Consider the following 22,055-nt stretch of genomic DNA (forward strand, 5'->3'; position numbering starts at 1 on the left):
CCGGACCCGCCAGCCCTGACCGGACCCCGCCAGCCCTGACCGGACCCGCCAGCCCTGACCGGACCCCGCTAGCCCTGACCGGACCCTGCCAGCCCTGACCGGACCCCTGACCGGACCCGCCAGCCCTGACCGGACCCGCCAGCCCTGACCGGACCCGCCAGCCCTGACCGGACCCGCCAGCCCTGACCGGACCCGCCAGCCCTGCCCGGACCCGCCAGCCCTGCCCGGACCCCACCTTGCAGAGAGACTCCAGGCGGGGGCTGGCTGCAAATGTGCTGTCTTGCAAGTGCCTCTCACACTCCTCGCGCCAGTGCTGCCACTTCAGCTCCAACTCTGTCAGTGTCTGCGTGTTGCCAGGCTGGGACAGGGGCGGGCTGTGAGACTCTGAGCTGCCCAGACCGACATGCTCCCTGATCCCTACCCCCCCCAACCAGGCAGGCAAGGCAGCGCCCACATACGCTGAGAATGGGCATTGTCCTCATCAGCTCCCCAAGGGTGCGGCACACGCCTGCAGAAGAGGGGTCGGCGTCGGCCTCTTGGGACAGCATTTGTCGTGCCTCATCCAGCCGGCCCTGGAGCACCAAGACCGTCACCTACAAGACATGTGGGAACATGAGCCCCAGCAGAAGGCTCAGCACTGCGAAGTGCTGACTTCCAGGCTGCCCTTGACCCCAAGTCAACAAGAAACCCTCCCTTCTAGCAGTAACTCCCAGTGATACCCTATGCTGGCTGGTTTTATGTCAACTTAACAGAAGCGAAAATCAGAGAGGCAGGAACCTCAGCTAAGAAAATACCTCCATATGCCAGGCAGTGACAGCACACACGTAAAATACCAGCACGACAGTGGCAGGGGATCTCTGGGAGTTCAAGGCCAGCCTACAAAATGAGTTCCAGGACAGCCAAGGCTACGCAGAGAAACCCTGTCTCGAAAAACAAAACAAAAATGCCTCCATAGGATCAGGCTATAGACCAGCCTGCAGAGCATTTTATTATTTAGTGACTGATGGGAGAGGGCCCATTGGAGAGCCCTGATGGGTGGAGCCATCCCTGGGCTGGTGATACTGGGTTCTGTAAGAAAGCAGGCTGAGCAAGCCATGAGAGCAAACCAGTATGAAGCACTCCTCCTTAGCCTCTGCATTGGCTCCTGCCTCCAGGTTCCTGCCCTGCTTGATGAGTTCCTGTCTGACTTCCTTCAACAACGAATAATGAGGTGGAAGCATAAGCCAAATGAACCATTTCCTCTCCTACTTGCTTTGGTTGTGGTGTTACATACAGCAATAGAAACCCTAACTAAAGTTGGGCGGTAGTGGTGCTTGCCTTTAATCCCAGCACTCGGGAGGCAGAAGCAGGTAGATCTTGGGAGTTTGAGGTCAGCCTGGTCTACAGAGCAAGTTCCAGGACAGCCAGACCTACACAGAGAAACCTTGTCTCAAGAAGAGGAGGAGGAAGAAGAGTTGGAGGAAACCCTAACTAAAGACAGTTGGACTGTCTCAAATTACTGTCAAGTGTTTAACAAGAAGGTGAAAAAAATGACTGAGAAAATATTTACATATCATGTATAGAAAACACAGAAGAGACTTCAAGACACGTCTATACTAAAACACAGACACAAAGCAGGTCCCTTTCCTCAGTGTATAGCCACTGGTAGGCTGTCCATATTCCAGTAAATAACCTTCTGCCCACATCATGCAGAAAGTCCTAATTAAAATCAACAGGGCAAACACCAAGACATGAAAGTAGGAAGGAGACTGCCAAGAAGAAGGGTATCAGAAAGGGGAGGAGAGGGAAATGAAGAAAGAAAATTGCTAAAATTGAAGTCAGGTGGCGATGTATGCCTTTAATCCCAGAACCCAAGAAACAGAACCAGGCAGAACTCTGAGTCTGAGGCCAGCCTAGTCTACAGAGCAAGTTCTAGGACAGCCAGAGCTACACAGAGAAACCCTGTCTCAAAAAAACCAAAAAAAAAAAAAAAAAAAAAAGAAGAAGAAGAAAATTACTAAATTTCATTATTTACAAACTATTTTAATCTTAAATTGTGTGTATACACATATGTAAGGGGTAGTGTTATACACACACGAGCACAGGCATCTGCAGAGGCCAGAGGAACTGACGTCCCAACAGGCAGTTGTGAACCCCCCCCAACAGGTGCTGACCAAGGGCACCTCTGCAAGGGCAGCCAGTCCATTCTCTTGATCGCTGAGCAATCTGTGCAACCCCAAAATTCACAGCACACACATATGGAACTGCCAAAAATGTTTTACATGGAAAAGAAGAAATCAGGGCTGGGGAGAGCTCAGTCAGGAGAGCATTCCTCTTGCAAGCACCAGGACCCGAGTTCTAGCTGGAAAAGCATGTAAACAGGGCAGATGTGGGGCAACAGGCGTAAGCCCAGAATGGGCGGACAGTACTCAGGAGTTAGGTACTGTCACGTGGTTCCAGCCACAGGGTTGCATCCACCGGGTTCTGGCCATCCCCAGCACGCCATAAAACAGCAAATGGTGGCAAACGCTTGTAGGCAGAATGAGATCCTGTCTCAAAAACAACCACCAGGGGCTGAGCAGATGGCTTATCAGCTCCGTGCACTCTGCGCCCTGAAAGAAGTGCAACGTTCAGCCCCTCCTGGCAGTTCACAACCCACAACCTCAATTCCACGGATCTGACACCCTCTTTGGCCCCAATAACCACCAAGCACACATATGGGTCACATATATAACACACATATACTCATACAATGTAAAAATACATTCATCTTTTTTGGTTGGTTGGTTTTCCAAAGGTTTCTCTGTATAGCCCTGGCTATCCTGGAATGAACTTTGTACACCAGGCTAGCTCAAACATGCAGAGGAATGTTAACTCAGAACATGGCTGTTCTGGCAAGAGACCACATCCAAACACCTTCTAGACTGTGTGATCCATCTGGAAAACAAACACCTTTAATCCAGGAGAGAGAGGCAAGCAGATCTGAGGTTCAAGGCAGCCTGGTAAAGAGCAAGTTTCAGGTAAAGAAAGGCTTAGGTCCAGGCATGGTGGTACACACCTTTAATCCCAAACAATGAAGGAAATTATGTTTAATTGAGTGGCAGAAAAGGTGACGAATCAGAAAAGACTTGACAGAAAGGGATATACCCAACTCTCACGAGAAGAGGAAAGGAAGCTCGCTAAGATAGAGAGGAGAGAGCAAGGAGAGAGGAGGGTGGAGGGAAAGAGGGAAAAGGAGAGAGGGAGAGAGAGCGAGCTGTTTTATCAGGACAATAATAGAAAGGTTGCAGAGAGAACACAGATGAGTACAGAAAGAGCTAGAGAATGACAAGAAGCCAGAAGATTAGAAAAAAATTGCTGGAGCTAGTTTGAGGCTAAGCAGAGCAATTCAGAGGCCAAAATAAAGGCAGATTGAGTAAGTTACCTGGGAGAAGAGTTTGAGCCGGAACAGCTGAGTTGAAACAGTCAGCTTTGAGCTCAGAAAGTACAAGGAAGGGTGAGCTTATTAAGCAGTAACTCTCAAGAGGCTGAAAATGTTCTAGGCCTAGGTTAGATTGTACAGAGGCTAGAAGCTTCCAGGACTAGGCCTAGGTTAGCAGACAGAGGCAGTAGGTCTCCGAGACAACAGTTGAAACAGGTGAACAAAAGTTCCCTTTACAGGGGCTGGAGAGATGGTTCAGCAGTTAAGAGCACTCTGCTCTTCCAAAGGTCCTGTGTTCAATTCCCAGCAACCACATGGCAGCTCACAACCATCTGTAATGTGATCTGAAGCCCTCTTCTAGCACGAACCCTGATCAATCAGTGGTTCTCAAGCTTCCTAACACGGAGACCCTTTTAATACAGTTCCTCATGTTGTGGTGACCCCACCTATAAAAATCATTTCACTGCTACTTCATAAATATAATTTTGCTATTGTCATCAATCATAATGTAAATCTCTGGTAATCAGGATATCTGCTATGCAACCCCTGTTGACCCACAGGTTGAGAAGGGCTTCCCTAGAGTATTCTCCTACCTCAAAATGACCACTTGTATTCACTGCACTCCAGCCCCATCTTATCTCCCCCATCAACCAACCACTTTGACTATCTTCCTACTTCTCAGAGCTACAAACAAATCAAGCTTCCTCTTATGGCAAGTTTACCAAGTGTACTCTCTAAATTAGTTTTAAACTGCTCTGGAGCTGAGAAGTAAAGATGCAAAAAACCCCTCTATGATCATAAACTCAAAGAACTGAGCCAAGGCCTGAAGCAGTAGACCATCCTGAGGCCTGGACGGCAGGACACAGAATGCATGGCAAAGGGAAAAGGGCCCAGCCAACATCACACTCACCAAGTTCCAGAAGCTCTCGTGTTTGCTTGGGTTCTCACTGCCCAGAACATCTGCTGACAAACTGTCCACCTCGCACACATGCAGTCGGACCCAGTCAAGAAGATGGAGAAGGAGAGGGCCAGCTGAGAGGAGAGACTCACGTCACACAGGGACCCCAGCTTCATCTGCAGTAGGTCCCACCCCCCCCAAGGTACAGACACTGATGTTAAAGCAGAAAACCCGCCTGGAAGACACAGGATGATAGGGACCCTGCAATGTTACAACAAGGTTAGCCTGGGCTAACTGGGGCTACATCAGACAGACAGACAATGTGGGCTTACCTGGAGCTACTTCAATAAAAAGAATCTCACATAAGTTCCAAATGAGCTCCATGGCTGACAAAATGGAGACCTAAGGGAGAAATAGAGACAAGACAAGTTTTAACTGAAAATATTGCTGAAATCAAAGAGAAGAAATATAGTAGAGCCTGAGTCACAAACCCTGACTCACGGATATGCCTATGGCAGGATTTCTCACCAGGTAGCCCAGGAGGGGATAAAAACTTTCATAATTTTCATACTGGTGATTTTATTTTAATGTGAATTAGAAAAGTAAACTAGCATAGCACACTGATGCTCTTGATTGGTTCAAGAAAGAACCTTATATGAGCAAAAGAAATAATTTTGAGAAATTCTGTCAATAAATTAAAAGGAAAATCAAATTGCAAAGCCGGAGGCAGGGCAATGGCGCACCTGAAACCTGCCACTCAGAGGAGACCTAGGCAGGGGCGGCAGGAGCTCCATGCCCGCCTGGGCCTATGACCCGAGGACTTGGAGAGTGATGGTTGGGGGAAACAGGACTTTCAGGCCAGCCTGAATCATGACAGACAGAGAGAGGAAGAAAGGAATATGGTGGTGGGTATAGACCCACCGACACATAGATGCCAAGAACTCAAGTTTAAGAAATGGGCTGTTAACGGCTGAGTCCAGAGGCTGAAGATCTCAGCAGTGCAGAGCACTGGCTGCTCTTGCAAAAAGCCTTGGTTTGATTCCCAGCACCCAAATGGTAGCCAACAACTACCTGTAACTCTAGTTCCAAAGGCCCCGACACCTGCTTCTGACCTCTGTGGGGACTGCATGCACACAGCACACAAACACACATGCAGGCAAATATTCATACACATAAATAAAAATTAAACCTAAAAAGATATAAAGTCCAGGGCCAGGCATGGTAGCTCATGCTGTAAACCCAATATTGAGGCATCTACAACAGAAGAGAGCAAAACAAGTTCATGGCCAGTAGGAGAGATTGCTCCTCCCTTAAGAGACTGTGGTGTGCAAACATGAGGAACAGAGTTTGGATCCCCGCACACAAGTAAAAAGTTGGAGACCCGAGCCATCTGTAACTTCAGCTACTAGGGGAACGAAGAAGGTTCACTGGGACTTGCTGGCTTCTAGCGTAGCCAAGAAAACACAAGCCCCAGGTTTAAGACACAGACTAAGCAGAAGGAATAGACACTCAGCATCTTCAGTCCTCCACACGCACACACAGGTGCACTCAACGTATACAACAAAAGCATACACTCAGTAAACACACACACAGTAAAAGGGAACAAAAAAGGGGACCTGTAGGCCGAGGGTACAGCTCAGCAACAGCGCACATACTTAGCACACCTATGATACTGGGATTGAGAGCGGGCACTGCAAAAATTGAAAGAGCAAAGCTGATAGAAGACTCTCCCACATGAGATAAAGGAGACCTGGAGCCTATCTTTAGGAAGACGAAGCACCTGCCCCAGCCACCCCCATCTCACTGTCCTGTTCAGTCACCATCATCCTGTTCACAGGGGAAAACACACATTGTACCAGTCAGGGACAGTATATTTTCCCTGCGCATCAGTCACAGAAACACTGGGGCCTACAAAGGAAGGAGAGTCTTCTGTTGCACCTTCTGGTCCTACTCAATTATAATCTTGCTGCTCAGCAAAGACAGCGAGTTCATGAGCCTAAGCAGTAGTTCCAAAAGCTCAACCCTCCATCTTAAACGACAATTCACAAACACCATGCATTTAGAACTCACTTTTCCACAAGAAATGAAAACTCAGTATTTATCAAGTAGATCCTGTGTTCCAGTGGGCTAGACCTTAAGGAACTACCACACCAGGGCTTTCAAAACCATGCTTGCCATCCCAAAGAGCTGCTGGTCTACCAGGAAAGGTGAAACCTCCCGCATCAGTGACCACAAAGCCACCCTAGGCACTAAGGACACAGAAAGACACAATGTTGCCAATGCGATGAAATAGCTACCCCTTACCTGGCTGCTGAACTGCTGGCCACTGGCTGGATCTTTAGAAGCAACTAGCAGAATACAAAAACATCTTAAGTAAATCAACCTGCATTGACTGTATTCCATCCACTCTGCTCTCAGAAACCCCACACAGCTCATGTGTTTGTTTCCTTCAGCACCCACCCATTTTTCTTTGAAAATACTAATGCATCTTATCAAAACAAGGCCCTAGTATGAACTGCAAAGCAACCTCCTTAAAGGCCTCTGGAGAAAACAGTACCAGATACTTCAAATATACATAAGGTCCTTACCTGCAACCTGGTGCATTTCTTCCATACAGGCCCGGATGACTGATCGGTAATTTTTACTCACGCGAACCAGTCTACAAAAAAAAAAAAGGAATGACATACAAAATGACATGGGAACGTACCTTTTTTAATTTTACTTACGTGTATGGATTTTAACCCTGCATATGCACCATGGACATACCCTGTGCCCTCAGAGGCCCAAAGGGGCCATCAGGTCCTCTAAGAATTGGAATTACAAGGGGTTGTGAGCCACCATGTGGTGCTGGACTAGAACCTGGGTCCTCTGCAAGAGTAGTGAGTACTCTGATCCACTGAGCCATCTTCCAAGCTCAATGGGAACATATCTTGATGCCAGAAAGAGAGGAATCAAAAGACAGGAGGCGGCTGAACTGCTCTTGCAGAAAACCCCATGTTTGGTTCCCAACACCCACATCAGAGGGCTCACATCAATCTGCAAGTCCAATTCCAGGAGCTCTGAAGTACTTTGGCCTCCATTACATATAAACTCACGTAAGCACACCAAGTAAGTAAATAAGCAAATAAGGACTGGAGATTTGGCACAATAGTTAAGAGAGCATAATACGGTTAGAAAGGACCAGAGTTCAGTTGCCAGGACCTAAATTTGGCTCCCAGGAACCAATATCAGATGGCTCCCAACGGCCTGTAACTGTTTCCGAGGGCCGATGCCCTCTTCTGGTTCCACAGGTACCTGCACCAATGTGCACTAATCAATTCCTGCTAAACTGATACAGTGCTTGTCCCACATCAACACAGACAGCCCTGCTTGGTGGCCCATGTTGATAACCCTGAACATGAGAGGTGGCAAGAGGACAAGGTCAAAAATACACACATATGTGCATACACACAGCCTGGGCTGCACTAGACCGTGTACCCAGGAATAGAAAAAAGGAGAAAGAAAGGCCTAGGGACGTAGCCGAGTCAGGAGACTGCTTGCCTACAACGGATGAACCCAGCTTCATCCTCATCTACTTAGCAAGCACACTGTCATGTGAGCTACATGACACACCAGAACAATTGAAAAGGAAGAAAACAAAGCCTAGCCTGGAGGGCTTGCCCAGGGATACGCTCAGCAGCCGAGTATTCACAAAGGAGGCTCCATCCCTGCCGCCTCAAAAGGAAGAAAAGAGAAAACAAAGCCTGATCCACAGAGCACAACAGCTTTCCAAGTCCCCGTCAAAAACAAAAGCTCCAGAAGCAATTCTTCTTTTGCCTTGTTTGCTGACCTCTCATACACAATTCTTCCGTGTTGGAGGCAAGGTCTTGCTTTGTAGCTCTGGCTGGCCTAGGGCTCACTATGCAGACCAGGCTGGCCACTAGCTCTAAAAGATCCACCTGCCTCATTTTCAAATCTCCCAAAAATGAGATCTAACTCAAAGGCTTATTTGGCCTAGGCTCCCTTCTATTTTATTTTGGGTGGTAGTGGTGTTTAAGGGACACATACAAATAAAGGAGAAATCTAAAAACAAAAGCTTATCAAGCCAGTAAGTCTTCCAACAGTATTTACACAGTCTGTAGCTGTGGGAAGACACGTGAGAGAATCATGAGTCTTCTGCCACTCACAGGGGTAAGAATGCCTTTCACAGCTTCATAGCGGCTTCACACCCACCGGCACTTACTGAGCTTTCCTGGATTTTCCCGTCAATTCTTCCTCAATTTTTTGCAGGCCAACAAAGATTCCATGAGATTCATTGAAGAGTTTTCTCAAAATTTGAGAGTAAACATCTACATCTTTCCGTATGATATAAATAAAGGGGCAGCTAGGTACCTTCTCAGATTTATCTGTAACAGGACAAAAATAATAATAATAATTTAACGTCTATCATTTCTCCCAAAGGAGAAAACACTCCATCTAGTATTTTGTTGTTACTGTTGTTGGTTTTTTTCTTTGATACAGGATCTCTCTCTGTGTAGCCTTGGCTGTCCTGTACTTGCTTTGTAGACCAAGCTGGCATTGAACTCCCAGAGATATGCCTGCCCTTGCCAGAATGCTGAAATTACAGACATGCACCACCATACCTGGCTACGTTTTAGTATTTTTAATTCTTTAATTATGAAAGCTGGCTGAGGGCTGGTGAGATGACTCAGCTGGTAAGAAGCTCTGCTCTTCCAGAGGTCCCAAGTTCAATTTCCAGCAACCACACGGTGGCTCACAACCTATATACTGGAACCTTATGTACTCCTCCAGCGTGCAGGTGTACATGCAGATAGAGCACTCAATACATAAATAAAATCTTTTTTTTTTCAAAGATTTTATTTTTAAACAATTTTTTTTTAATGTATGTGAGCGCTTCACCTACATGTGTACCTGCGTGACAGAAGAGGGCAGGCGGTAAAAAGAGGATAGAAGGTTGTGAGCCACCATGTGGTTGCTGGAAACTGAACTCACGACCTCTGGAAAAGCAGACAGTGCTCTTAACCACTGAGCCAGCTCTCCAGCCCAATAAATAAAATCTTTAAAAACAAACTGGTTGCGCATGGGGCATATGCCTATATACTCAGCACTTGGAAGATTGAGGCAGGATTACAAATTCAAGGGTAAATGAGTCCACATACAAAGCCAAACAAGCTACATTTAAAAAAAAAAAAAATTTTTTTTTTCAGAGGTGTGGCATGTTGAGATGGGGTCTCACTCCATAGCTGAGAATGGTCTTAGCAATTCTACGACAGCATCAGTCCCCCAAGTATTCAGAATTACAAGCAGGCAACAAAACAGTTTCCTCTTTTTGGTGAGACTGTTGATCTAATTAAGGGAGCTTCACATGCTAAAGTTTCCCACTGAGCTGCCGAGTGACAATATCCTGTATTCTTGCATTTTGAGAATGGGTCTGGCAGTACTGAGAAGGTGACCCTGTAACTCTCCATCCTAGTCCTACTATTCTAAATAGTAGAAATTCTAGGATTGAATAGTAGAAATTCTAGTATTGACTCAACCCAAGAGTCTGGCCACACAGTACGACTCATTTCTTTTGTTTTTTTGAGACAGGGTCTCTCTGTGTGGCACTGGCTGTCCTGAGCTCACTCTGTAGACCAGGCTGGCTTCAAACTCAAGAGACTCACCTGCCTCTACATCCCAAGAGCTGGGTGGGATTAAAGGCACCACCATTAGGCCGTATGACTCATTTCTAAAGGTCAGTTATAGAGAGGGTGCTAAAGAGATGGGCTTGGTGGTTAAGAGCACCAGCTGAAATTTCATGCCTTTAATCCCAGCACTCAGGGAGCAAAAGCGAGCAGATCTGACTCACAGAGAGTAAAACGTAAAAAAAAAAAAACAAACCAAAATTGAATGTCAAGTGTGGAGGTTCACACCTCAAATCCCAGCCCTTCGGAGGCTGAGGGAGGAAGATGTACTCTGTGCTACACTGCAAAACTGCACAAACCTGGACTCACTAGGACTGCACAGGGGAACCCTTCTCAAAACCACAACAAACAGTTAAAAAAAAAATGTTGCCAATTAACTTCAATTTCCTGACCCAGAAAGTCAACAAACAAGACAAAAGTGAGCAAGCTCTACCTTTTTTGTTGAAGGAAGTCTCACACAGGAGCATCTCCCCAGGACCCCAGTCAAAACACATCTGCTTCTTCTTGGAATTCACTCCTGGAATCCACTAATAAAACACAGGAACCGTTACTCCTAGAATTTTCTTCCCATTCAACTCACAAGTATAACTGCAGGAATCCATAGTTGTGCTGGGCGGGCAGTGGTGGCTCAGGCCTTTAATCACAGTACCAGGGAGGCAGGTCCTAGGCCAGCCAGGGCTACACAGAGAAACCCTTTCTCTAAATAAATAAATAAAATAATAAATAAATAAATGAAACTTTTTAAAAAGAAGAAATCCATCAGGAAACAATGCTCACATGTGCATGGCTGAAGACAGCCAAGTCTGTAGGGCACTAATTATGTAAGCAAGGGTATTTGAATGGGTACCTCAACCCAGCATGCCAATTCTCAAGTGTTGAAGAAAAAAAAGCCCAGTGTGGCAGAGCACAGCTGTAACCCCAGTACTTACGAGCCTGTTATAGGGGGATCATTAAATTCAAGGCAAGCCCACAACCCAAAGAGGAAAACAAAAACAAAAACACTTAATTACTTAACAGAAACACTCTCATCAGCCTGTGTCACCTCTGTTCATGAGTCTAAATGTCTCTCTCCAGTTTAGACCGATCCTTTCGAGTCCAGGCTCATATCCAATTGTACAAACCATGTGGCTATAGGCTTTCTGACCTACAGAGCTAAACCCAATAACAAGAAAAGAAAAAAATTCCCCTAAGAGATAATTTATTCACAAGTCCCATCTGCTCCCAATTTTTCTTTTTTGTTTGTTTTTTGTAAACAAGGGCTGAGGTAACAAGGCTGTCCTTGAACTTCTGCTACTCTGGCATCCACCTCCCAAGTGCTGGGGTTACTCCCTCGCTTTTCGAGAACGGTCCTGCAACCTAAACCAGGCTAGTCTCAACTGCTGAGCCCCCAGCCTCCAAAGCGCTGGGCTTAGAGACAGGTATCAAACACCTGGCTCTGAATTCATCACAGATCATCCACACCTGATATACAGTCCTGAAAAATGCAAGTGGAGGTGCTGGGGAGAGGGTCCAGAAGTTAAGGTGTGCTTAATGCTCTTGGAAAGGGCCGGAGTTCGGTTCCCAGCACCTACCTAAAGCAGCTAACAATCACCTGGAACTCCAGTTCAGGTGGTATCCGATGCCTCTATGCTCATATCCAAATACTACACATAACTTAAAATATTTCCTAAGTCCAAGCGAAAAGACTACAAAGCGACAGAAACAGGTAGTCCATAGTCTCCCGAGATAATAAATAACGTGTTTATTAAGCCTCGGGCCTGGACAGCAGAAGCTCACTAAGCTCTCAGAGGGATGATGTGAGGCTTCACACCGAGGCCACTCGAACGACCAAGGGGGGAAACTAGAGAGGCAGAAAGATGAAAAAGACAAGGGATGAAAGGGGTGCAGAAGGGTCTCTGCGACCCGGTGAGTATTCACAGGACCTGAAGCCTAGGGACCACCACCGCCCTAACCTAGCAGCCAGTTAAGCTGACATCCCGGATGGTAGCAACTGAGTGCAAGAAAGAAGCGTGCGTCCCGCAGCTAGGGAGGCAAGCCTGAAGTGACCAAGGCCACGCGGTCTCCGCGGTCTCCACAAGCGACCACGCAAGCCTCTCCGGGGCGCCCTTACAGTTACTGCGGGCTCGCAATCGAGCTCCTCCATAGCGCCGTGCCCTGCTGCCGGGACCTTGCCGCGCCGCTGATGCTCTCCGCTCAGGCCTCCCGCTCGCAGCCAGCTGCCAAAGAGGACCCGTACAGGGCGGCTTACGCAGCGCCTGCACAGCTAAATGCCGCAGGGCCAGCGATCTCAGCCACGACCCCCTCTGCAGACCTCCACTCGTGTCCCTCCGTCACAGTCTAGACAACACCTCAGGGAAAACGGCGCCAGGGGCCATTTGGCCTCACGGAATGTTCCCACTAGATCAGGCGGCGCCGCGGACACTCCCACACCAGGCAGGAGGAAGGCCCAGAGAGATAGCCAGAGGCGGCGGGTGGGAGGATGTGCGCGTGCGCAGGTGCGGGCTGCTGCATCTGTTCTTACTGTGGAAGCTTCTTGGCCTCAGGAAGCCCGTCTTACCTCTTAACAGTGGCTGTGGTCCCTCCCTCCTGATCTGTTAATATTCGCAGTCCCTTTTCCGAACTCCGACGTGTATAACGTGCCTATTTTGGAATTAGTCACGGACATTCCCACCCCAAAACAACGCGACTTAACCGTTTACAAGACTGGCAACTTTCCTTTCCCTGGGATTATTCTGAAATTCCTTAAATTCGAGGTCATACATAAGCTTGGAAGTAGGGCACAAACCAGCAATCGCAGCACTTGGGAAGTGGAGACTGGAAAATCGGGAGTTCAGGACCAGCGTTAGCTATATAGCAAGGAAGCGCTCACATCAGGACTAAATGAGACCCAGTCTCAACAAACAAAACCTCCAAGATGTTAAGGAAATCCTTTTGTCGTCAATTTTTTATTTAAATCCTTATCACTGAAAACAGCAATACAAAGTTTAGGGGACTGGAGTGTTGGCTAGGTGCTTAAGAACCCTTGCTGTTCCTCCACGGGACCCTGGTTCCATTCAAGCACGCACATCCATGTCAAACAAAAGTCTCAGGAGACCCGACGTTCTCTCTGGCCTCTGTGGGCACCAGGCACACATGTGAAACGAAGACATGCAGATATGCATGCAGGTAAAACATGAGTATACATACAATAAAATACTTCAGAAGCTTAAATTTACTGTAGAGTCACACGAAGCATAAGTGATCTTATATCTTCCTGCCTTTCCTAAAACTTTCACAGTGGCATTATAATCAGTGACAACAACAGTATATTTATGAAGTAAAAATAGCTACTTTTTTTTTTTTTTTTGAGACAGGAGCTTACTCTGCAGACCAGGCTGGCCTTGCTTGAACTCACAGAGATCAGCCTGTCTCTGCCTCCCTAGTGCTGGAATTAAAGGTAACACCATGCTTAACAATGGGGGGGGAGGGACATTCTATTTTATTTTGATTTTTCAAGACCTTAACCATCCTGGAGCTCACTCTGTGGACCAGGCTAGCCTTGAACTCACAGAGATCCACCTGCCTGTGCCTCCTTCCTGAAGTGCTGGGATTAATGCCCACACCACCTATTCAGTAATAATATTTACTTACTTACTTAAAATTTATTTTTCTTTGTTCTTTGGTGTTTTGTCTGTGTGTAATTGAACCCAGGTCCTCTGGAAGAGCAGTCAGTGCTCTTAATTGCCATTGCCGAGTCATCTCTCTAACTCCTCTCTCCCCCATAGTGTTTTTTGGTTTGCTTGTTTTGAGATGGGCCTCTGCCTCCCAAGTGCTGGGATTAATGGGTTATTAACTAGTTTTTTTCTTTTTTAATCAAACCTACTATATTTAGGGTTCTTAACCATTTCTACCTCCCTTCTAACCCCCCAACACCAGGTAGAAAGGATAGAAGATTAGTAGGGACAGGGGGTGGAGTTCTCTTTGCTACTTCCCGATAGGGAAGGCAGTAGGATTCTTTTGGGGGAAATACCGATATCAGTCAACACCAATATCAGGCAATACCAGTATCAAGAAATCCAGAAATGCAGGTAACCAGCAAGTCAGCAAACAGCAAATGCAGCAGCAGGACGAACCAGCAGCAATCAGCCCTCCTCCAAGCAGCCGTGCCCTCTTCCTCAGGACTATCATATTTATACCCCCCAAAGTCCTTAGGCTTCAACTAATTCCATCTGGCAAAGACCACGATCTGCACGAGACACTTAACAGGTGTGGACAAACTAAAATCCCCCAACTTGAAATTATAACAAAAATATGTTTACGTATCATAAACCAAAATGTCAGAGACAGTTTTTTCGGCCAGGCATCCCAGCACTCAGGAGGCAGAAGTAGGCAGATCTCTGTGAGCTCAAGACCAGCCTGCTCTACAGAGTGAATCCAGGACAGCCAGGACTACAAGAGGAACCCTATCTTGAAAAGAGAGACAGACAGACAGTCAAGGTTTCTCTGTGTAACAGAGCCCTGGCTGTCCTGGACTTGCTTTGTAGACCAGGCTGGCCACTAACTCACTGACATCCACCCGCCTCTGCCTTCTCTAGTGCTGGGATTAAAGGTGTGTGCCACCATACCTGGTGACAATATTTTTTTAAGTGGTAAAAAATACTAACATTTTCCAAGTAAAAATAATTATTAGCTGAGCATGGTAGCTCCTGTTTATAATCCCAGTGTGTGAGGATCTCTGAGGCAGAAGGACCTCTGGGCTATATCAGAGACCCTGTCTCCAGGTCAAAAATGTCCCTATGACACCAGTAGCATAATTTACAGCAAAAGATGGTAAGACAGCAATCATTAGCCCAGCCCTCCCTATGTAACCCAGACGGGCTTCAAGCTCACAGTGTGCACCTGCCTCAGCCCGCCAAGTATTTATTTTGCAGATATAATCTACTATGCCTGACTCTAGAACTCTTTTGGTTTTGAGGGTGGAGGAGTGAGGGGAGGTATGACTCTGTGTGTGTGTGTGTGTGTGTGTGTGTGTACAGGTACTGGTAGCCATTCATTTATACTGGTGCAGAGGCTGGAGGAGGACATTGGGTCCTACTCTGTCAATGTCTCTCTGCCTTATTCCCTTGATTCATGTTCTCTCACTGGCATGGAGATCACCATTTGTAAGTGAGGCTGACATACACTCACACATAGAAATAAGTGAACAAATGGCTGGAGACACAGCTCAGAAGTTAGAAGCACTTGCTACTTTTGCAGAGGACACAGGATCAATTTTTAGCATCCAGGGGTGGTTCACCAGTCTGTAAGTCTGTAAGTCCAAGGGACTGAAGGCTTTTTCAGGACTCCATGCTACACATATGTGCAGGCAAACATAAATAAATATATGTAATTATTTTTAAAAAATGCAAGTGAGACTGATCAAATAAAAAGTATGAACCGAGCACGGTGACACCTGCTTGTAATTCCAGAATTTGAAAGGCTGAAGTAGGAAGATTAGCATGAGTTCAAGTCTGAGAAGACTATGTCTCAAAAAGCTAAACATTAAAAAGAAACAAAGTTAATTGAATTTTGTTTTGTTTTGTTTTGTTTTGTTTGGAGTCAGGGTTTTTCTGTTTAGACCTGGCCATCCTGGAACTCACTCTACAGACCAGGCTGGCCTCAAGTTCACAGATTCGCTTGCCTCTGCCTCTCAGTGCTATAATTAAAGGTGTCTGTCACCATTGCCTGGCCAGTAACTTGAATTTTGGTATGTGTGTTGGCGGGGAGGGGGGTGTAAAACAAAAGAATAAAATGAAAATTTCTCAATTCTTCAGTATTGATACTTGGGACTGAATAATCCTTTTTTGTTTTGTTTTGTTGTTTTGTTTTTAAGACGGGGTATCATTGTGTAGCCCTGGGCTGACCCGGAACTCACGATGCAGACCAGGCTGGCCTAGAACACAAATCAATCTGCCTCTGCCTTCCGACTGCTGGGGTTAAAGGAATGGGCCACCTCCACCCAGGCCAAAAAAGATTTACTCTGTATGTCATGTGTGTGTGTGCATGTACATATGTGTGTCACATGCTTGCCCGATTCTCACAAACACAAGAGGACATCAGGTCCCTGGAGCTGGAATCACAGATACTTGAAAACCTCCTGCTGTGGGTGCGCAGAAATAAGCCTGAGTCCGAGAGCAGCAGAGCGCTCAACCTCTGACTCATCTCTCCAGGCGCAACTGCCCCACCCTTTCTTTCCCCAACCAGGGTTTCCCCATGTACTCCAGACTGTCCTGGAACTCACTGTGTAGACCAGGTTGCCCTTGAACTCACAGAGATCCATCTGCCTTTGTCTCCCTTTTGTACTGGGAATAAAAGTGTGAGCTACCTTGCCCAGTCTGACCTTGAACTCAGTTTTGTTTTTCTTTAAAAAAAAAAAAAACAAAAAACAAAAAACAAAACAACAACAACAAAAAAAAAAAAAAACAAAACAGGGTCTTTCAGGCTAGAAAGATGTCTCAGTGGTTAAGAGCACATTCTGCTCTTCCTGAGGACTTGAGTTTGCTATCCAGCACTCAGACCATGTGGCTTACAACTGCCTGTAATCCCAGGAGGCTCTGAGATGTTTGTGGGCACCTGCCCTCATGTGCGTCTATCTGCACGCATACGAATAGTTAAAATGACAAAAATAAATTTTAAAAAAGAAAAAGAAACAGGGTTTTTCTACATAGCCCTAGATGTCCTGAAACTGATTATGTAGACCAGGCTGGCCTTGAACTCACAGATATCCACCTGCCTCTGCCTCTGGAGTGTTTGTAGCAAAGGATGACTGACCTTGAACTGTTGATCATCCTCTGCACCCGGAAAGTCCTGGCATTCTGTGTATGTGGTGCCACACCCAGGCAGATTGTTTGATTCCCCCCCCCCATTTTGTTTTGTTTTACATTTACTTTTTTATTTGTATGTGTGTTTGGCCTGCATGCATGTATGTGTACTATGTGTGTGTGTGGTGCCTTCCCAGACCTGAATAGAATGTCAGATTTTCCAGAACTGGTTCTGGGTGCTGAAAACCAATCCCAGATGCAGAACCACCTCTCCAGCCTTCCTCTGTTTTTGTTTTGTTTTGTTTTGTTTTCAAGATATGGTTTCTCTGTGTAGCCCTGGCTGTCCTGGACCTCCCTCTGTAGACCAGGCTGGGCTTTCTTTGCCTCACAAGTGCTGGGATCAAGAACATACAGCACCACTGCCCAATTTGGTTTTGATTTTATAGTTACACGACGGCGCATATGTGCCACAGTGCATATGTGGAAGTCAGAGGGCAGCTTCCGACGTCATCTCTGTCCTAACAAATGGGTCTTGGAGGTCTAACTCAATTCAAATTGTCAGGCTTGGCTGCAAGCACCACTAACCACTGGGATGTCCTGCCAACCCTCATGTCTGTTTTGAGACAAAGCCCTACAACTCAGCCCAGACTACCTTGACACTTGCAGCTGTGCTCCTGGTCTGGCCTCCCTGGCACAGGGATCACAGATGTTTGTCACCACATCCAGCCAATGAATGTTTGCTTTAAAAGATTGCTGTTTGGAGCCAGGCCTGGTGGCACACGCCTGCAACCCCAACACTTTGAGAGGCAGAGGCAGGCAGATCACTGTGAGTTCTAGGCCGGCCTCGTCTACAAAGTGAGTCCAGGATAGCCAAGGCTACATAGAGAAACCCTGTCTCTAAATAGATAGATAGATAGATAGATAGATAGATAGATAGATAGATAAATGCTGTTTGGGGAGCTGGAGTTACGGCTCACTGGTCAAGACCATATACGCCCTTCAAAAGGACCAGATATTGGTTCCCAACCCCACATCCATTTGTAACTCCAGCTTCATCGGAAGAACATTTTTGGCCTTTGAAGGCACTGGTTCTCATGTACACAGACCACACATAGATACACACATACACAAATGAAAAGAAAAACTAAAATATTTTTCAAAATAATAATAACTGGCCAAGTGTGATGATGCACGCATTTAATCCCAGCATGGAGGAGGCAGAGGCAGGTGGATCTGACTTTCAGTCTAGCCTGGTCTACAGAGTGAGTTCTAGGACAGCCAGGGCAACATAGAAAAACTCTGTCTCGACACCCCCTCTCCCCAAACGAAACAAAACAAAAAGAATAAATAGGGGTTGGGGATTTAGCTCAGTGGTAGATCGCTTGCCTAGCAAGTGCAAGGCCCTGGGTTTGGTCCTCAGCTCTGGAGAAGAAAAAAATAAATAAATAAAGAGCAATTTGAGGAAGAAAGGGCTTATCTTGGCTCATGTGTTAAAGGTTGCACTACAATGTGATAGAGATGTCACCGAAGGAGAAGCTTGAGGTAGCTCACCATAAAGCAAGCGTGATTCTGGACCTGCTGACACACTCCTGTAATCCCAACTCTGTGAGCTCAAACCAATCGCTGCATAGTGAGGCAAGGTCTCAAAAGGGGGGGAGCAGTGATGAACCCCTCCTTGTGCTCACTTTCTCCTTTTTATATGGTACAGCATTCCAGCCCAGGAAAGGTTCCACCCACAACGGATGGGTCTTCCCATCTTTTTGTTTCGTTTTGTTTTCAAGATAGGGTTTCTCTGTGTAACCTTGGCTGTTCTGGACTCACTTTGTAGACCAGGCTGGGCTCGAACTCACAGAAATCTGCCTGCCTCTGCCTCCCTGGGTGCTAGGATTAATGGTGTGGGCCACCATGCCCTCCTACAGGTCTTCCCATTTAAGTAGTCTAGTCAAGATTACCCTCCATAGTTATTCCCAGGATCTGGTCTCCACGTGATTCTAGATCTCTTCAAGTAATTGAGAGTCCCTTTTTTTTCTTTCTCCTCCTCCTCCTCCCCCCCCCCCCCCCACAGGACTGGGATTAAAAGCTAGCACCATCATAGCCATTTTCTGACACTTTGTAATACATGTTTACAAAACAGTGTTTCAAATGAGAAGTGCTGTCTACATCTTTAACATCAGGCCTTGGGAGGCAGAGTCAGGCGTATCTCCTTCAGCTAGTAGGGCCAGCTAGTCTGCAGAGTTAATTCCGGGACAGCCAGGGCTTCACTATGAAACTCTGTCTTTAAAAAAAAATAAAAAAGGATAATCAAAATGATTATGAGGCAGAGGCAGGTAGATCCCTGTGAGTTCGAGGTCAGCCTGGTCTACAGAGTGAATTCCAGGACAGCCAAGGCTACATAGAAAAACCCTAGCTAGAGACCCCCCCCCCAAAAAAAAAAAAAAAAAACAACCAAGCTTATTCATTTAGTTAATGTGCAAATTTGCTTCCCTCTTTTATATTTGTTTGTTTTTAGTTTCTGAGACTGGGTTTCTCTGTGTAGCCTTGGCTGTCTTGGACTGGCTTTGTAGACCAGGCTGGTCGAGAAATCACAGAGATCTGCCTGCCTCTGCCTCCCTGAGTGCTGGGATTAAAAGTGTGTGCCACCGCGCTCAGCTTTCCCTCTTTTATAAATGGTAAAGTTATGTGTATACCAAAGAATTATTTGAAGATTTTTTAAGCAGTAAATGTTTCATTTGTACCTCTGTTTTCCATGAACATACACCCCGTGTCTCACAAAAATGTCAAAGCAATATAGCCCAGTTAATATAACCTTTGCTCTGCAAGCATAAGGACTCGAGTTCAGTCCCCAACACTCAGATGAAAGATCTGGGCTTTATTGTGGCCCTAGGGAAGCAGAGTAAGCATATCTCTCTGAGTTTGAGGCCATCTTGATTTATACAGTGTGTTCTAGGCCAGGGCTACACAGCGAGAGCCTGTCTCAAGAATAAATGGATTGGGGGCTGGAGAGATGGCTCGGCACTTCAGAGCACTGTTCTGGAGGTCCTGAGTTCAATTCACAACTGCATGGTGGCTCACAACCATTGTCACTGTGATCTGATGCCCTCCAGTGCAGATAGAGCACTCATATATCATATATGTATAGTAAATCAATCTGGGGGGGTGCTTCAACACACTTGATTTATGGCCAGATGGCAGCAGTGGTGGCGGTGGTGGCGGTGGTGGCGGCGTTGGCGGTGGCGGCAGCACACACCTTTAATCCCAACACTCAGGAGGCAGAGGCAGATGGATCTCTGTGAGTCTGAGGCCAGCCTGGTCTACAGAATGAGTTGCAGGACAGGCATGGCTACAAAGAGAAACCCTGTCTTGAAAAACCCAAAAATTAGTTAATTAAAAATAGAAAAAATTGCTATCTGGTGAGTTGTGCTTGTTAGCCCAACAGTGGGAGGCAGAGGCAGGTGGATCCCCAGGACTCACTGGCCAGCGAGTATAGCGACATGGTGATTTCTAGGACCCAATGAAAGACCCTGTCTGGAAAATCAAAAAGACAAAACAAGGTAGATGATTGCTGAAGAATGACACCTGAGGTTGACCTCTGGTCCCTACAGGCCTGGGCACATCTGTTTGTGCAGGTGTACGCAAGTTTCAGAATCACTGCTCTGAGTTATATCTGCCCTACATGTATATGGACAGTCTGGGAATACAAACGTGCTGCCCAATAAACATATTAGCACGCAGTGAGTGGGGACTGGGAGTGTAGCTCAGAGACAGACTGCTGTCAATCTTGTCTCTCTAAGCTTCAAAACCCAGCAGCACAGACACAGCAAAACATAGTGAGTGTATGATATTGTGAAACAGACAATATTTCCAACGGACTCCATACTCCAACTGACACAGTTAACATTTGTTTTCCTGTCTGTCTTATGTCTCTGCCTATGCCCACATGTGTACATGTACAACATGAATGTGAAGACCCATAGAGGGCAGAAGAAGAATCATCAGTCCAGCTGGAGCTCGAGTTGCAGGGAGCTAGTCTGGAGCAAGAATAAGGATGAGGTGTGTCCAAACCCCAAAAATCTCATCTTGAGACCGGCAGGAGTAAGGACCGTTCCCTCCCTGTCCCATGTCTGCGTGCCCCAGTGCACGTAGCCTTGGGACCCCCACCTCTGCCACCCTTGAGGTCGTCACAAAACCTGGTGGCCAGGTTTCCGCTTAAAACTTCCTCTTTCCTTATAAGGATGTGTCCAGCTACCTACCTGGAATTTTTCTTGATACAAATGAAGCGTTTCTACCACCTCAGCCCCAGCCAAAGATGTACACTCACCCCAAAAACACCTACCCACTTCCCCAAGGTTTATATAGCCCTCATGCCCCCCAATACAGAAGTTTCTCCTTCCCTTTCCCTCACAACGCTTACTGCTGAGCCAAGATCCTGCTACTCCACCTAGACAGCTAAGCTTCATTCCTTCAAGTCTCTTATTGGCGCACAACAGTGCCTGGATACCCTGAGGCCAGAAGTGACCCCGGCCTGGCACAAGAGCAGCATGTATTCTTTTTTTTCTTCCTGAGGCACAGGTTTCTCTATGTAGTCCTGAAACTCACTCTGTAGACCAGTGAGTGTAGACAGAGATCCGCCTGCCTTTGCCTCCCTGAGTGCTAGGATTACAGGAGTGCACCACCACGCCCGGTGCCCGACACTCAGCAAAGCAGCACGTAAGCTTAGCTTAACCTCAGAGCCTTCTCTCCAGATTCCCAGCTGTTGCATTTAAATAACTGTAAGCTTGGTTCTTCATACTGACTGCTGCTAGAATCTTAGGTTTCCTCCATCTTGTGATGACCCAGGTAGAAAGTTGGAAGTTGTTTGGAACGACATCATCTTCTGCCTCAAGATTTTCCACTACGGGCTGGAGAGATGGCTCAGAGGTTAAGAGCACTGGCTGTTCTTCCCTACCAAGGTCCTGAGTTCAATTCCCAGCAACCACATGGTGGCTCACAACCATCTATAATGAGATCTGGTGCCCTCTTCTGGCCTGTAGGCACATACACAGGCAGAATACTGTACTACACATAATAAATAAATAAATCTTAAAAAAAGATATTTCCCACTACATGGAGGAACCCGTCTCTCAGCATTGCCGCAGTATTTACAGAGGCAGGTCAAGGATGCCACCAGACTTTGTTAAAGCAGGGAGACAAGCATGCACAGTTAACACTCATATTATGGATTTATTTATATGTGTTTGCAGGATGAAGGGTGGGGTTCCAAAGCTCTAAATGGGCCGGGTGGAATGGTGATGCCT

At 46.6% G+C, this 22,055-nt stretch overlaps 1 protein-coding gene across 3 annotated transcripts in view; it reads right to left on the reverse strand.

The window, feature by feature from the left end:
- The window catches only part of Nup85 (nucleoporin 85), an 18,993-nt gene extending 6,786 nt beyond the window's left edge, over positions 1 to 12,207 (reverse strand). The window contains exons 1-10 of one of the 3 annotated variants that reach the window (XM_055619390.1): positions 12,093 to 12,169; positions 11,025 to 11,134; positions 10,416 to 10,509; positions 8,521 to 8,683; positions 6,887 to 6,957; positions 6,603 to 6,646; positions 4,631 to 4,700; positions 4,311 to 4,432; positions 459 to 593; positions 236 to 358 (exon numbers count right to left, since the gene is read on the reverse strand). In XM_055619390.1, coding sequence (XP_055475365.1) covers positions 236 to 358; positions 459 to 593; positions 4,311 to 4,432; positions 4,631 to 4,700; positions 6,603 to 6,646; positions 6,887 to 6,957; positions 8,521 to 8,683; positions 10,416 to 10,476 — 789 coding nt within the window. In that variant the 5' untranslated portion in view covers positions 10,477 to 10,509; positions 11,025 to 11,134; positions 12,093 to 12,169. Of the gene's footprint in view, positions 1 to 235; positions 359 to 458; positions 594 to 4,310; positions 4,433 to 4,630; positions 4,701 to 6,602; positions 6,647 to 6,886; positions 6,958 to 8,520; positions 8,684 to 10,415; positions 10,510 to 11,024; positions 11,135 to 12,092 lie in introns of all 3 variants that reach the window. The other 2 variants (XM_055619389.1, XM_055619392.1) reach the window with 2 other exon arrangements.
- Positions 12,208 to 22,055: the final 9,848 nt, after the last annotated feature.

Source organism: Psammomys obesus, unplaced genomic scaffold (assembly GCF_907164565.1).
Source record: "Psammomys obesus unplaced genomic scaffold, mPsaObe1.curated_primary_1811, whole genome shotgun sequence".
NCBI classification, from domain to species: domain Eukaryota; kingdom Metazoa; phylum Chordata; class Mammalia; order Rodentia; family Muridae; genus Psammomys; species Psammomys obesus.